The 14,481-nt window shown below is 65.0% G+C and overlaps 2 protein-coding genes across 2 annotated transcripts in view; both read left to right on the top strand.

The window, feature by feature from the left end:
• The first annotated feature begins 711 nt into the window (after positions 1–711).
• DES (desmin) lies at positions 712–6,271 on the top strand. The gene is made up of 9 exons (XM_084264841.1): positions 712–1,338; positions 2,984–3,044; positions 3,237–3,332; positions 3,426–3,587; positions 3,681–3,806; positions 4,469–4,689; positions 4,825–4,874; positions 5,101–5,183; positions 5,311–6,271. Exons 1-9 carry the CDS (start codon positions 785–787, stop codon positions 5,350–5,352), a joined length of 1,395 nt encoding a protein of 464 aa, XP_084120967.1. The 5' UTR covers positions 712–784; the 3' UTR covers positions 5,353–6,271.
• Positions 6,272–8,821: 2,550 nt separating this feature from the next.
• Positions 8,822–14,481, top strand: part of SPEG (striated muscle enriched protein kinase) — a gene marked incomplete at its 5' end in the record, with an annotated part of 38,296 nt that continues 32,636 nt past the window's right edge. The window contains one exon of the mRNA XM_084265772.1: positions 8,822–9,230. Coding sequence (XP_084121898.1) covers positions 8,822–9,230 — 409 coding nt within the window. The remainder of the gene's footprint in view (positions 9,231–14,481) is intronic.

Here is a 14,481-nt window from a genome sequence, read left to right on the forward strand (position 1 = left end):
CCGGGCCAGTGCTCAGCCCCCCGTATCAGAAAGGTGGTGGTGGGTGGTGGGTCAGCACAAGCACATTCAAGGTAGGGGTCCCCCCACATGGCACCTTGTTTGGGGCCATCTCTTGCCCCCTCTTTGGGGGAGAGGAACCAGGGTCTGACCACACATGCAGAGCTGAGCCTGGTGCTCTTGCTGTGAGGTGGATCAGGGGCATTTTGGGGTCCTCAAGGCCAGTGTGGGGAGTGGTGCCACTGGGGCATTGGGTCTGGCTCACGTTGGGGCAAGTGATGGTGTTTCTGGGCTGATTTCCCTCCTTTGCCGCCCCCAGCCCCATCCCAGGCCACCTGTCTGTCCCAGTCCTCCCCCGTGGGTGCCTCTGCACCCCAATGGGGGGGCTTAACAGTGCTGGGGTCTCATCACCTGCCCCACTTCTTCCCCTCACACCCCCAGGGATGGGGCAGTGTGGTGGGGGACGTAGGGGAGGGTGATACACTCTCAGGGTCTGGGGGTGCCTGGGGGGTCTATGGACATCATTGTCGTCTGCCCAGGGGCCCGCAGCCCAGCGGTGTGGGCAGGTGAGGAGTGGTGGGCGGGGGCTGGCAGCCATCCACCCCCCCCCCCCCCCCCCGCAGCAGCATCCCCCAGCTGCCCGGCAGCAGGAGGGGCGAGTGATGTCAGCAGGATACAAATAGCGGCAGCGCGGGTCCCCTCCCGACGCCTCGCTGAGCTGCCGGCCGCTCGCCAGTCCCGCTGCCTGCTCCCTGCTCCGGCCTCGCCGCCCCACGCCGCCGCCACCATGAGCCAGTCCTACTCCTCCAGCCAGCGGGTCTCTTCCTACCGCCGCACCTTCGGCGGAGCCTCCCCGGTCTTCTCCCGCGCCTCTTTCGGGGGCAAGGGCAGCAGCGGCAGCTCCGTCACCTCCCGTGTCTACCAGGTGTCCCGCACCTCGGCCATCCCCAGCCTGTCCAGCTTCCGCACCACCCGCGTGACGCCCCTGCGCTCCTACCAAAGCGCCTACCAAGGTGCCGGCGAGCTGCTGGACTTCAGCCTGGCCGATGCCATGAACCAGGAGTTCCTCCAGACCCGCACCAACGAGAAGGTGGAGCTGCAGGAGCTCAATGACCGCTTCGCCAACTACATCGAGAAGGTGCGCTTCCTGGAGCAGCAGAACGCCCTCATGGTGGCCGAGGTGAACCGCCTGCGGGGCAAGGAGCCCACCCGCGTGGCCGAGATGTACGAGGAGGAGCTGCGGGAGCTCCGGCGACAAGTGGACGCCCTCACCGGCCAGCGGGCCCGCGTCGAGGTCGAGCGCGACAACCTGCTCGATGACCTGCAGAAGCTCAAGCAGAGGTGAGTGAGTGGGTGTGTGTGTGGGGGGGTCCCCAGCATGTCCCTGTGGGCGTCCATCCCCAGGGAGTGGTGGTGGCACAGCTTGTCCTGGCTGCCCCTCGGGTGCCCGCTGCTGTCCTTGTGCCCCATGCCCAGAGCAATTGTGGTCCTGCTCCCCGCTTCCCCTCACCTCAGCCATGCCCCTCACTGGCTACACCTACTTGCAGGGCACTTTGCAGGGTGCTGGGACTTGGCATGGAGTTTTGGGAGGGAGAAGGGCACCCATGACCCTCAACACCAGTGCCGGGTGCTCCCCGACCCATGGCATGGAGCAGGCGTGGGGGAGCTGGCCCAGCAGCATGGGGCAGGGCAAGGGAGGTGCCAACAGCCAGGGCATTGCCACAGGGCACTCCAGATGGCCACTGCCAGCCCCTGCCAGGCACCCCGGCAGCACCCAGCAGGCAGGACGGCTCTGGCTGCAGGGGTGTCCCCTGTCCCTCCCTTTCAGTGAGGCTCAGGCTGGGCTCTGATGCCACAGGATCCCCAAAGCCGGAGGATTGGGGTGCCCTCTGCCAGCGTCCCCATCCCCACTCACACCGGGGAGGGCTGGCCAGCCTGTGGGTGCACTGAGCCCTGTGGGATGAACAGAGAGACAGCCAGGCCAGCAGAAGCGGGGGGAGAGTGACCCCTCCCTGGAGGGTGCTCCGCCAGCTCCGGAGACGGAGGAGGGAGGGAAGGAAGTGGATGCATTTCCGCAGGCCAGGGATGCTCCAGGCCTGTCTGGAGCCGGGGAGGGGGGCTGGAGCCAGGGGGCAATAGCCACAGAGTCAGCTGGGTTGTGTGACACCCCAGTGACTGACCAGGTGGATGCTCAGTGAGAGCCGCTTGTTCTGATGCAGGGTAGTGCTTCCCTTCTGGTTCTGTGCCCCAGAGGTGCCAAGTCCCCATCTCCCAGGGGTGACACAGTCTGCTGCACCCCCCTTCCCCCCACTCCAGATGGCCAGTGCTGGGTGCTGGTGGGGCACAGCCCTGATGCTGTGAGGCTGGGGGTGACGCCATGGAGGAGCCCTGAATGTCAGGGGAGGAGCAGGGCCCAGAACAAACAGGTGTCAGGTTCCTGCCACCCTGCGTGCCAGCAGTGCCTGGGCATCTCCATTGCCTCCCCGCCACCTTCCCCCTGACGGGCAGCCTGTGGCACTGCCCCCTCCCCGGCACAGCCCGGCTCCCCAGCCCCCCAGCCCTGACCTTGGACTTCTACCCCAGCAGTCCCAGTTCCATCCCCCAGTCCCCCAGCCTGGCTGGGACCTGCCTGTTCTCCTGCTCTCTCAGGACGGCTCAGACAGTGGCCAGCCCTTGGGCCCCCCGTGCCGGATCCTGCACCCCGTCCCCCCGGCTGCCGGACACTCTCCCCTATAAGGGCCGGGGCAGCGCGCGTGGCACCGAGCTGACCTCATGCCTTTGTGCTCCCTCCGGCATTGACTATAATAGGGAATGGGAGGAAGAGCCCCTGGCCCCTCGCCAGCCCTCCCGACACCCGCCAGGAATGCAGGACAATCCACCGTCTTCTCACTGGGCCACACGGAGCTCCGGGACGGCTCGGGGGGACATTGCCGCTGAGGGACGGGGCTTCCTCTGGGTCCCCCTGACCACCCCTCTCTCTCCCCAGGCTGCAAGAGGAGATCCAGCTGAAGGAGGAGGCTGAGAACAACCTGGCTGCTTTCAGAGCTGTGAGTACTGTCCCCTCCATGTGTCATGGGAGCCCCTGTCCTCCCTGTCCTCCCCCATCTCTGCCCAGCGGCCCAGCCCTAGCATCAGGGCACGGCCCTGGGCACAACTCTGCACCTTCTAGCCCCCCATGCATGGTCCCCACACTCCCCCCATGCCCCTCTTCTAACCCTTCCTGTCCATGTGCCCACCAGGACGTGGATGCAGCCACGCTGGCACGCATAGACCTGGAAAGACGCATTGAGTCTCTGCAGGAGGAGATTGCCTTCCTCAAGAAGGTGCACGAAGAGGTAGGTCAGGGGTGGCCCCCCCCTTCCCACGGGCACCCATGGGGCCAGAGAATGGAGCGGGTGCCCTAAGATGTCACCTTGCCCCCCACCCAGGAAATCCGGGAGCTGCAGGCTCAGCTACAGGAGCAACACATCCAGGTGGAGATGGACATCTCCAAGCCTGATCTGACCGCTGCGCTGCGGGACATCCGTGCCCAGTATGAGAGCATCGCAGCCAAGAACATTGCTGAGGCTGAGGAGTGGTACAAGTCTAAGGTGCGGGAGGTGGTGGGCTCTGGGCTGGCCCCAGCCTGGTATGTCCTGTCCATCCTGGTGGCCATCCCCGCTGACCCTGGTCTCTCTCTCTAGGTGTCTGACCTGACACAGGCAGCCAACAAGAACAACGACGCCCTGCGACAGGCAAAACAGGAGATGCTGGAGTACCGGCACCAGATCCAGTCCTACACCTGCGAGATCGATGCCCTCAAGGGCACGGTGAGCTGCGGGCAGCATCAGGGAGGTCCCCAGCTTCCCTGCAGCGATCTGCTGCTCCAGGACTGCTCGGGGACCTCTGGGACATCTCTGGGGTGGGGGACTCTTCCCAGCTCTTAGAGCTGATGCCATGGGAGGACTCACACCTGTAATTCAGGTTGTGCCTCTCCCAGTGGCAGTCCAGGCCTCTGCGAAGTGTTTTATCGGGGCGCTGGGGTCAAGGTGCAGATTGAGGGACGTGCCCCAGCCTGGGAGGCTCCAGGCAGGCGGGCGCAAGGCTCGGGGTGTCTGGTTGCAAACAATCAGGCCACAACAGTCCCAATTTGGCACCGTCAGGGTCACATGAGCCATCCAGCAGCCACCTGTGTGGCAGTGCCACCCCCTGGGCAGCTGTCTGCTGCTCTTGCCCCTCACCGTGCCCTCCTGCCTGGGTAGGGCGGCTTTGCTGGGGGCCTAGGCTGGGGTTTCCCAGCACCTGCCCAGCTCAGGGTAGATGGAGGGTGATGGGCACCCCTCACAGATCCACATCAACTGGATCCAGCCCAGGCCTGACCATGGCTTTCCCCAGGTCTCTGTTTCTCCCCTAGGAAGCCCCCCAGCTCCCACTCCAGGTCACCTTGGTCCCTTTGGTGTCCCCACTTTGTTGAGCTCCTCTGTCCCCGCAGAACGACTCGCTGATGCGCCAGATGCGGGAGATGGAGGAGCGCTTCGCAGGGGAGGCCGGCGGGTACCAGGACACCATCGCCCGGCTGGAGGAGGAGATTCGGCACCTGAAGGATGAGATGGCCCGGCACCTGCGCGAGTACCAGGACCTGCTCAATGTCAAGATGGCCCTGGACGTGGAGATTGCCACATACCGCAAGCTGCTGGAGGGCGAGGAGAACCGGTGAGTGGTGGGGAGGGGGCAGGATAAGGCGGGGGACCAGCAGGGTCAGCTGTTTTCTGGGGCTCCCACCCTGTGAGCAGCCACTTGAGGGCTGGGGCTGGCTGGCACTGAGCTCTCCCCTCTGTGTCCCCACAGGATCAGCATCCCCATGCACCAGACCTTTGCCTCCGCACTCAATTTCCGAGGTGAGCATCGCCCCGTGATGAAGGGGACTTAGGACAAGTCCCTGGGGGCACATCTCCCTCCTGGGGGGCTGCAGCCAGGCTGGGGACCCACAGGTGCCACAGAGCTCCTGATGTGGGGGCATTCAGTTGGGTGTTGCCATGAGCTGAGGGGGGTTAAGCTGGAGCTCCAGCCCCCCCATGCTACATGTTCCCCCGCTCCCATTGCCCTGTGTCCTCCCACCTGCAGAGACCAGCCCAGAGCAGCGTGGCTCCGAGGTGCACACCAAAAAGACCGTGATGATCAAAACCATCGAAACCCGCGATGGGGAGGTGAGTGCTGGGCAGCACTGGGGGCTGGTGGGGTGAGCTGGGGGGGCCCCGAGCACGGCGCCTGTCCCCACGCTCGCAGCCCGGTGGTGGCACGGCACAGCGTCTCACGCTGCCTCTCTCCTGGCAGGTGGTGAGCGAGGCGACCCAGCAGCAGCACGAAGTGCTGTAGAGGAAGGAGCCTGCCCCGGCAGCTCAGCGGCACCTTCCATCCCTGACTCCGTCCCGCCGCCAAGCCCCCCTCCTGCCCCCCACTTCGCCCCCCCGGCGTTCCCCCGGCACTGCCCGAGGGGTCTCCCCCGGGCAGCTGCCTCTGGGCCCCCCACACCCCCCGGGCTCTCTCCTTCGGTTTCGAAAGGCTCGCTCTGCTTTCGCAGCTTCGCAGCAGCAACGCCAGCGTCAGGATAGGGCCCGGGCCGGGGGAGGGGGGGGCAGCAGAAGGGAGGGAGGAGACAGGCACGAGGGGCCGGGGGGAGCAGGTGGTGGCCTGAGACAGCTCCCCGGAGAGACGGACGGTCCCAGCAGCAGGTTCTGGATCCCCCCTGCAGCCCCCTCCCCGCGCAGGGCACGGGCTCGGGGTTGGTCCCGCAGGACCGGAGACTTGGCCCCCCCACCGGCACCGCTGGCCTCCCCGGAGCTGGTGCTTCTCCGGGTGCATGGTGGTGATGCCAGGGATGGGGAAAAGTGGGGTCTGAGTTGAACCCCCCCGTTCTCCACCCGGCTTGGAGTCAGGATGCTCCCCACCTGCATTTTCCCCTACCCCGGCCCGGGGGGGCTTGGGGACCCTGCTCTCCCCCCGGCCCAAAAGGCAGCCCCGTGGGGCAGAGGAGGGCAGTGCCCGCCCCCCCATCGTGGGGACCCCCAGCAGCAGGAGGCTGCACGGGGCCAGGCTTGTGAGCTGAGAGGATACCCGTAGGTGGACACAGGAGAGAGGAGGAGTGAGTGAGTGGGAGAGAGGGGGGAGAGAAGGAGAGGAGCCGGAGAGAGGCCTGGGGGCCAGGGGAGGTGCCCCCACCCCTCACCCCACTGCACCCCCACCCCACCGTGTCTATGTGTCTCTTCAGGCGGCTGAAATAAACAGTGGAGCATCATCCCTTCCTCCCAGCGCATCTCTGGGGCTGGGGTGGGACGTGCTGGTGGGGACGCAGCACCCAGTGGGACATCACATGGGCTGGGCTGGGTGGGGTGGCCAGCATCCCCCGGAGCGGTCTCTTCCCTAGTCTGCTGGTCTCTTCAGAACACCTGTGTCCCTCACACTGAAGGTGTCCCAGAGCATTTTGGTGTCTGTGGTGATGGGATTCACAGTTGCACTGGGTGGGGGACCCCAACTGGGTCCAAGGACAGTGGCAGCCAAGCCTTGAGCAGGTTTGGAGGGGCTCTGGGTGACCAAGCCCCGTTTCCTCCATACAGCTAGGGCCTCACACCATGGCCTAGTGCATCCAGCCCCACAGCTGCTCCCTTTCTGCCCTCATCCAGGCCAGCCCTACCCAGCCCCACCCCTGCCCAGGATCTCTCCAAGCCCCCCACCACTGCCACGGACCTGCAAGCAGATCCCCACTTCATCCCAAATCTATCCCACTCAGCATCCCGTGGGCATCAGCCTCACCACCCCATGCCTATCCCCACCCCAGGCTCAAACTCCAGCCCCAACCTGCCCCCTATGCCCTCTCCCCTGCAACACATGTGCCCCCTGACCATGGCGGGGGGGGGTGTCTTGGCTTTGGCTTCTTCACCCATGTGGGAGGCAGCAGGGCCAAGTATCCCACAGGGAAAGGAGATGGTCAGGGCTGCTCTGTCCCAGGAGGCATTGAGAGTCTGCACCCCCCTGCCAGGCAGCAGAGTCCTGGGAGGACAGTGGGCTTGGCAGCATGTGGGGAGGTGTTTTACAGATGAGGTGAGGTGGATGCTGCTGCCAGCAGTGAGAATGGGGCCAGCAGGTCCCTGATGGAGAGGCCAGCCTGGCAAACCCCAGGTTTTGGCTGTGGGGGTGGCCAGGGCCAGGGTCGGGGGGGTGTCAAACCTCAAGGGCTATCTCCAGCAGGTGGCCCTGTGACATCGAGGACGGTCCCCAAGCCTGTCTGGGGAGGGAAGACACCTCCCTCCTTGCCAGCCCCAGTTTGGGACCCCGTCGGCAACTGGCAGGGACAGACAAGGGACAGGGCAGCCGTTTGCCCACAGGGCAGTAGGCAGGGGACAGCCCCCAAACCTCTCACAGGCTACTCCAGCACCCAGAGACCTTGGGCCATGGGTCCAGCAGAGCATCCCTGTCTAGATTGCCACAGCCACCCAAGATGGGGGGGGGGAGGGGGGGCATGATGAACACATCCAGGGATCTTCTCCTTGCTGGTGATGCTCCACTGATGCTGGTGCTCTTGGGCTGGTGGCATCGGGCTGTGCCAAAGCCCGTGGGGCTGGCCTGCAGCTGGGAAGCAGCGTGCCGTGCCGCTCGCGTCCTGCTCACCCAGATTTATAGCCCCCCGCGAGGGCGGCTGGGGCCAGGTGCCGAGATGAGACATGTGCCATCACGCCAGGAGCCGGGGAAGCCCCGACTTGCCCGGGGGTGGCAAGGCAGCACGCGGCACAAGCGTGGTCGCTCGCTGCCCGGAGCACAGCATGTGGGACATGACAGCATGGGAGTGCTCTCAGGGCCCCCCCAAACCTGACCAGTGGGGTGCTCCTTCTTTAAGCAGGGCTTGAATGAGGGGCTGGCTGGGACCCACACAGCCCAGAGCAGTGAGGTAAGGGCTCGGTGAGAGAAATGGGGGGTTGTTGTGTTTGCAGTCTCTCTGCGGGGTGGATTTGGAGTGCGAAGGGATGCAGGGACCCCCCCCCCTCCACTGCCTGCAGGGGATGGGGCGAAGGGGCCTCGCGGAGCTGACTTCTGCCTGGGGTCTCGCGTTGCAGGAAGCCTGAGGGTGTCCTTTCCCTCCACATGCCACCAGGGTCTCTCTGTCCTGATCCGGTGACACCACCAGAGAAGGGGAAGGGGGAGAGGAAGGCTGGGTCCTCCCAGAGCCTCGCTGCTAATATGGAAAGGCGCTGGCCCCTTTCTATCTTTGCAAGTGGAGCTGGGCCGGAGGGCCGGGGCAGCGGGTGCTGAGAGGGGGAGCCTGGCCAAGGAATGTGACATATCAGAGGCAGCTGCCACTTCAGGAGAGGGGGCAGAGGGAGCGCAGCTCACCGGGGGCCGCGCGGGACGGGACGGGACGGGTGAGGGGGGGGACGCCACGGCTCCAGCGCCTGGACGGCTCAGCGAGCAGCCGGCACCCGTGGGACTCGCACCCAAGCCGGCGGAGGAACAGGTGCCAAGGCGCAGGGTGGGCTCGGGGTCGCAGTGGAGCATGGGGTGTGGGTGCTGCACCGCACCGGGCGCTCGGTGAGTGGTGGCTCAGCGAGCAGCAATCCGAGCCCTTACCTAAAAATAGCCCCTTGCTTGCCCACGGCCCCGCGACCTTCGGGGCTGCAGCCGGCAGGGGGGAGGCACTGGACCGGACGGCACCTGGAGTGGGGGGCCGGCTCTGCCCCTGCACCTTTGGCAGGCACCCAGCACCCCCAGGCTGCAGGAAGGGGGAGAAGACGGGCAGGGTGCTGCCGGCTCAGGGCGGCGGGGGTCGCAGGCGTGGGTGGGGGAGCTGCAGACCATGCACCGAGCGCAGGGACGTGGCGGCACGACTAGGGCCGGCGGGGAGCCCCGGGCAGCCCCACCGAGCCCCGGCATTCCCCCGAAGCGTGCCAAGGTCACAGCAGAGCCGGGGGCGCCCGAGGAGGGCCCAGCTCGCCCGGCGGCACCAGTTTTTGCGCGGAAGCTGAAGAATGCGGCGATCGGCACCGGCTGCGACATCCGGCTGCGGGTGGTGGCGGTGGGCAACCCCCGGCCCAGCCTCCGCTGGTACAGAAACGAGGAGCTGCTGGCCCCACGCGAGGAGGAGTATGGCACCCTCTGGATCCGGGACAGCAAGAAGGAGGATGCCGGGGTGTACACCTGCATTGCTGAGAACGAGCGGGGAGAGGCCATGACCAGCGCCGTGCTGGCCATCATCGACATGGAAGGTAAGGGCGGCGTGGCTGCTGGCGTCACCCTGCCGGCGCGGCCGCGCGCACATTTGGCGAGGGTGGCAGTGGGGCTTTGCAGGGTCCCGCTGCAGGGCATGCCTGGCGTCAGCCAGGGTTGGGGTTCACTGTGCCCACTCTGCCGCAGGCTGGGCTGCCTGGTGCCGGCAGCACCGGGGCAGCTCTCTGGCCTGGAGCAAGCATGTGGCTGCAGTTTCCACCGCCAAGCCAGGCAGGGTGCCAGGGCCAGGCACAGAGGTGTTGGGAGCATGTGATGCTAAGCCTGCTTGGGGCAGGAGGAGAGAGAGAGAGGGAGACAAGATGCAACTCGGGTGCACGGCACCGGTAGTGCCACCGTCTGCAGGCGCTGACACGGTCGCTGGCACCTGCCCTGTCCAGGCACAAGTCACCCCATGCACCGGCTGCCCAGGGGCAGAGCTTCCCTCGGTGTCGCCATCGCAGCTGTACCAGTGCTGGAGCTGCACTGGCAGAACTGGGATCCTCCGGGGGTGGGGCTGGGGGAGGAGCCTGGCACTACAGGAGGCGGGACTGGTGACTGGGTGGGGTCTATATAATTAAGTGGGCGGTGTCTAATGGTTAATTAGCGGGGGTGGAGCCGGCCTGGAGCACTATGGAGGCCCCCCTGGGAGTCACAGCTGGGTGTGCTCCTCTGGTACACCAGGGCTGTGTGGGGGCTGGTGCGGGCCTCATCCTGCACAGGGGCCAGGCAGGTTTAGTGCTCAGCCCCCTCTGCCCCTGGATAGATGTCACTTCTTTGGGCATCTGGCAGTGTGTGGTGCTGGCCAGTGGTGCTGGTCTGGGGTGGGAGCTGTGCTGCCTGCATGGGGACAGCGAGGGAGGTGGTGCTGAGCCCTACGGCTCTGGGAAAAGAGCCGGACCTGGGGCTTCTCAGCACGAGAGGCGTGCTGGAAATGCTGCACCTTGAGGGGGGAGCTGGGTGGCTTTGGAGAGAGGAGTATTCACAGCGCTGAAAGAGAGCAATGGAGGAAGAGGAGCAGTTGCTCTGTGTGGGCTGGAGGACCGGTGTTGAGAGGATGGAGGAAGGTGTATGTGCTGCTCATGGAACTGGTGGAGGCACAGGGGGAGCACGGGAGTGTGCAGGAGAGGTCCTGCCCTGCAGCGGGTCTGCGTGGGGTCGCTGTGCATTGCAGCTTTGGGGACCGTCGTGCTGTGCAGTCGGATGCGGGGTGCTGCGTTGTGGGAGAGTGGATCACATGCACCGCCCCACAGGGTGGGAGCAGTCTGTCCTGGGGAGGACACAGGAGAGGGGCTGGCCCTGTTCTCACACTCTGGTGTGCAGCCTTATGTCTCCATGGCACCCCTGGCCTGTGCCCCCCTGCCTCTGCCCGGCAGCGCGGCACCGCTTGATTTCCCCAGATGCCCGTTCCCGTTGTGCTGACACACTCCTCCCTGCTCCCGTTCCCAGCCACTGGCCCTCGCTGCTGCCTTTCTGGAGCAGCCAGGACTGCCTTATGCACGGGGCGAATGTCACCCTGCCCCGGGTGCTGGTTCTGGAGGGCAGGCGCTTGGCCGTGGGTGCACTGCCATGGAGCAAACAGCTGTCTCTGTGGCACAGACGCCTCTGGAGTCACACAGGCTCCAGGGCACCAGACTGGGCCATGAGTGTGGCAGCCCCCAGTGTGACTGTGCCCCTTCTGTGGGGCAAAGCGGTCTCTGTGGCGTGTGGTAGCAGTGCCCAGGGAGCACACTGTGTCCTGACAAGCGCTAGTGTGGAGGTGATGGGAGGTGTGGAGGCGATGGGAGGTGGTGGTGGGTGCAGCCCTGTTGCCTGGCCCTCAGTGTGTTGTTCCCCTGTGGCAATGTACTCCGTACTGGCTGCTGAGCAGTGAGACAGGATGGATGCCCTGATATCCTGCCATGATGTGTGCCATGGCTTGACAGCTTCCGGCACGGAGGCCCCAGCTGCTCAGAGGCTCTCCACATTCTCCATCAAGACCCAGCTCCCCAGGGGCCACAGGCATTCCACTGTGGCTGCACCATCTCTGTGCAGGGACACCCTGTCCTTGTCACCCAGAGGGCTCTGTGAGCTGGGTCATCAGCGAGTTACAGGGTGAGGGGGATGTGTGCAGGGTCCCTGGGCAGGATGACGTCTTTCTCTGGGCTCAGGATCCTGGCCCCCCATGTGTGGAGGTAATGGGGTGCCCTTGCTCTGTTCGCTTCTGCTAGGTTGTGGTCTCGGGTGAATGGCAGAGCCTGGTCCTCCACCTTCCCACCCCAGTGTGCAGGCCAGGCTGCAGCTCCCTGTGGGGCCAGCATCGGCTCTTCCCAAGGTGGTTCAGGTCACTGCTGGAGGTGTGTGGGGGAGGCTCTGTGCTGCCCAGCTCCGCACTCGGCTCCGGCAGCTCCTTCTGCACCAGCTCAGCATTCCCCCTTGCTCACACAAGCCCGATTTAGCTCCTCTAATCCCTTGCCCTGAATCTGTCGCTCCACCCCACTAATGATTTTCTCCTGCTCTTCTCCCAGGTCCCCCGAGTGCGTCAGAGCATGATGTGGGGAGCAGGGAGTGTGCACGTGGGGCTGGCTGGATGGCCAGGTGCAGGGGCTGCTGGGAGACCACCGTCCCTGCCCTGTCCCACCATCCCTGCCCTGTCCCACCATCCCTGCCCCTCTCCTGCTGCAGGTTCTCCCTTGTGCCCTGGCTCTGTGGGTGCTGGTGGGGTGTGTTGGCCCTTCTCATACCAAGCACCAGCCTGGTCCAGGAGCTTCTCAGGTCCATTCAGGGACTCTTCAGATCCCTGCAGCCAGTCCTGGTCCCCACCGTGACTCCATCACTCCCAGGCTCACTAAAGCCTGTCTCACCTCTCAGTTGCATTTCCTGAATTTTTTCCCTGGAAACTGGATTAAATCACCTCCTAAGAACCCGAGCTAATCTCCTTTCAGAGCCCATCCCTCCCTCGCCGTGCCAGCACTGCCCAATCCTTCCCACCAGGGCTGTTTCAAGGTTGGAAGTGTCAGTCTTGGGCTCTCAGTACAAGGGACTTGCTCCACTTGCTCCCACCTGGGCTCAGCAATCAAACCAGATCCTTTCCTCTGCCCAGGGAACAGACTGCACCCGCCTGGATTTGAGGGCAGGAGCTGCCTGCACGCAGCAGCCCTGCACAGCCCCTTCCTGTCCAGCCCAGAGTTACGGTGGGGTGGCATGGGCACACTTCAGCAGCTGGTGGTGTGTGGTGATGGCACCGTGGTGGGGATGGCTGCACTGACAGCGTCCCTGGTGGTTCAGCACTTCTGACCATTTATCTCGATGCCTAATTTTAGTCCCTTACTTTGCAGCACTGTGCCCATGTTTAATGCCATCTACCCCTTCCCCTTCAGAACCCCTGCCAGTCCTGCCCAGGGACCTAAACCCTTCCTCTGCCATCCCCTCCCTCCCATGGCACTCTCTAGGGCTGTCCCCAGGTGTCCCCCCCAGCCTCAGGGCACAGCAGCATCTAGGAGAAGCCCGGGATGCAGGCAGCCTCCACCCAGGCTGCCATGCCCCACTGTGGGGTGGGCACCACGCCTGTCTGTGCCAGCACAGGGGCCTCCACTCCAGGTGCTGCTCTCAGCTGGCACAGGGACTGGCATCACAGCGGGATGGGGCTGGACCCAGCCCTTGTGATGCCCACAGCCAGCAGCTCCAGGGGGTGGACTGGCCATGCAGCTGTCAGTCCCCAAATGGGCTGTGCCCGTTCCCCGGCCCCAGGGGTGGCACCAGGACCAGCCCACAGGAAACTGCCGGAGCCCTGGGCTCCCAGCTCTGCCCCCAGCCACCTGGGCAGGGACCCGGCCTGGTGGCCACACGCCTGGGGCTGCCGCAGAGCGCAGGGGCTGCTTCCTGGCGAGCGGGGCAGCGGCTGCAGCTGTCCAGTCAGTCACCTCCACCCCTGCCCTCTCGCCTGCTGACGGGGGGGTTATTTTTGCTGAGGAATGTGCCGTCCCCTTGGATTCTGGCGGGCTGCAGGGCTTGTGTTACAGGCGAGAGGCTGAGACCCGAGCCTGCGGCGGGTAAATTTAGTCCTGCTGCTCAGGGCTGCGGGGTGAGGGGACGGCCTCTTCCTCAGTGGCGCTAGGAAGGGGGGTACCTGCTTCCACCCTGCTGCTGGTACTCTTGCCTGCTTCCCCCTGCCCTCTGCGTGCAGCCCCTCAGCCCCAGGCAGGGAGGATGCCAGGAAGGGGGTCTGTCAGGGCAGGGACAAAGTTCCTCCTGCCATCCTACCCTGTGCCCGGGCACCCCAAGCCAAGGTCACACTGCTGTCCTGTGTCACTGCGCCTTCAGCCTGCAGCGGGCACCGTGCGCTCAGGCATCCTTCTAGGGGCAGCAAGGGGAGGTGATGCCAGGCAGGGCGCCTGGGGTGTCCCTAGCTTTTGGGCAAGGGGCTAAGAAGCTGTGGTGGTGCTGCCTTGCCCCATGATGAGGGCTCTCCTGCTGTGTTTATTCCCCCCTGGGGACAGGACTGGGTACGGTCCCCACCTATCCAGGCTCCCAGCATATCCCCACCTCCTGCAGACTGTCCCCAGCAGCTCTGGAAGGCACAGACACATGAAAGGTTCATGTCCAGACCTCCTACCCAAGGCAGCTGCGTTCACCCACTGCCATCAATTACTCAAGCACCCAGAGCAGGGTGCTGATGGCCAGGCCGGGGTGGCTGGAGCCTGGCTGGTGCCGAGGAGCGGGCGCTGGGTCTGTGCAGAGCCACGGGGTCAGTGTGGGGAGCTGCAGTGCTCTGAGCAGTGTAATTCATGATGTGTTTTGAGCAAGTGTTTGCTATCTGCTTTGCTCAGGGCCAGTGTGTGTGTCTAGCAGGCGAAACTGGAGCTGGGTGGCAATGGGGCCACCTGCTTCGGATCTTCCCCTTGTCCGTGCCACAGCCACACTGCCCCCTGTCCTGCAGAGAGCCAGGGCAGTGCCAGGGCTGCCCCTGGGCTAGGGTAGGAAAGAGGGGCCAGCCTGGGTGCAGGCTGCCATCACCAGACACCTTCTGCAGGGTCTCCAGCTTTGTCCTTTTTTTTGTAGGTACTCCTGCCTCTGGCAAGGACTTTCGGGCCCCACAGCAGGCGCAGCCCCTCAGAGGTGACCCAGCTGTTCCCAGGAGTGCAGCATCTCTGGGGCAGCCTGGAGCTGCACCTGGGGCTTCTGCCAAAGGATGGCCAAGCAGCAGAGTCAGTCACAGGGAAGGGCTGTGTGCCTGTCCAGCTGGGACTTGTGGCCAGTGGGGCAGCAGACATG

The sequence above is a fragment of the Gallinula chloropus genome (assembly GCF_964237585.1).
Source record: "Gallinula chloropus genome assembly, chromosome: 5".
Lineage (NCBI taxonomy): Eukaryota > Metazoa > Chordata > Aves > Gruiformes > Rallidae > Gallinula > Gallinula chloropus.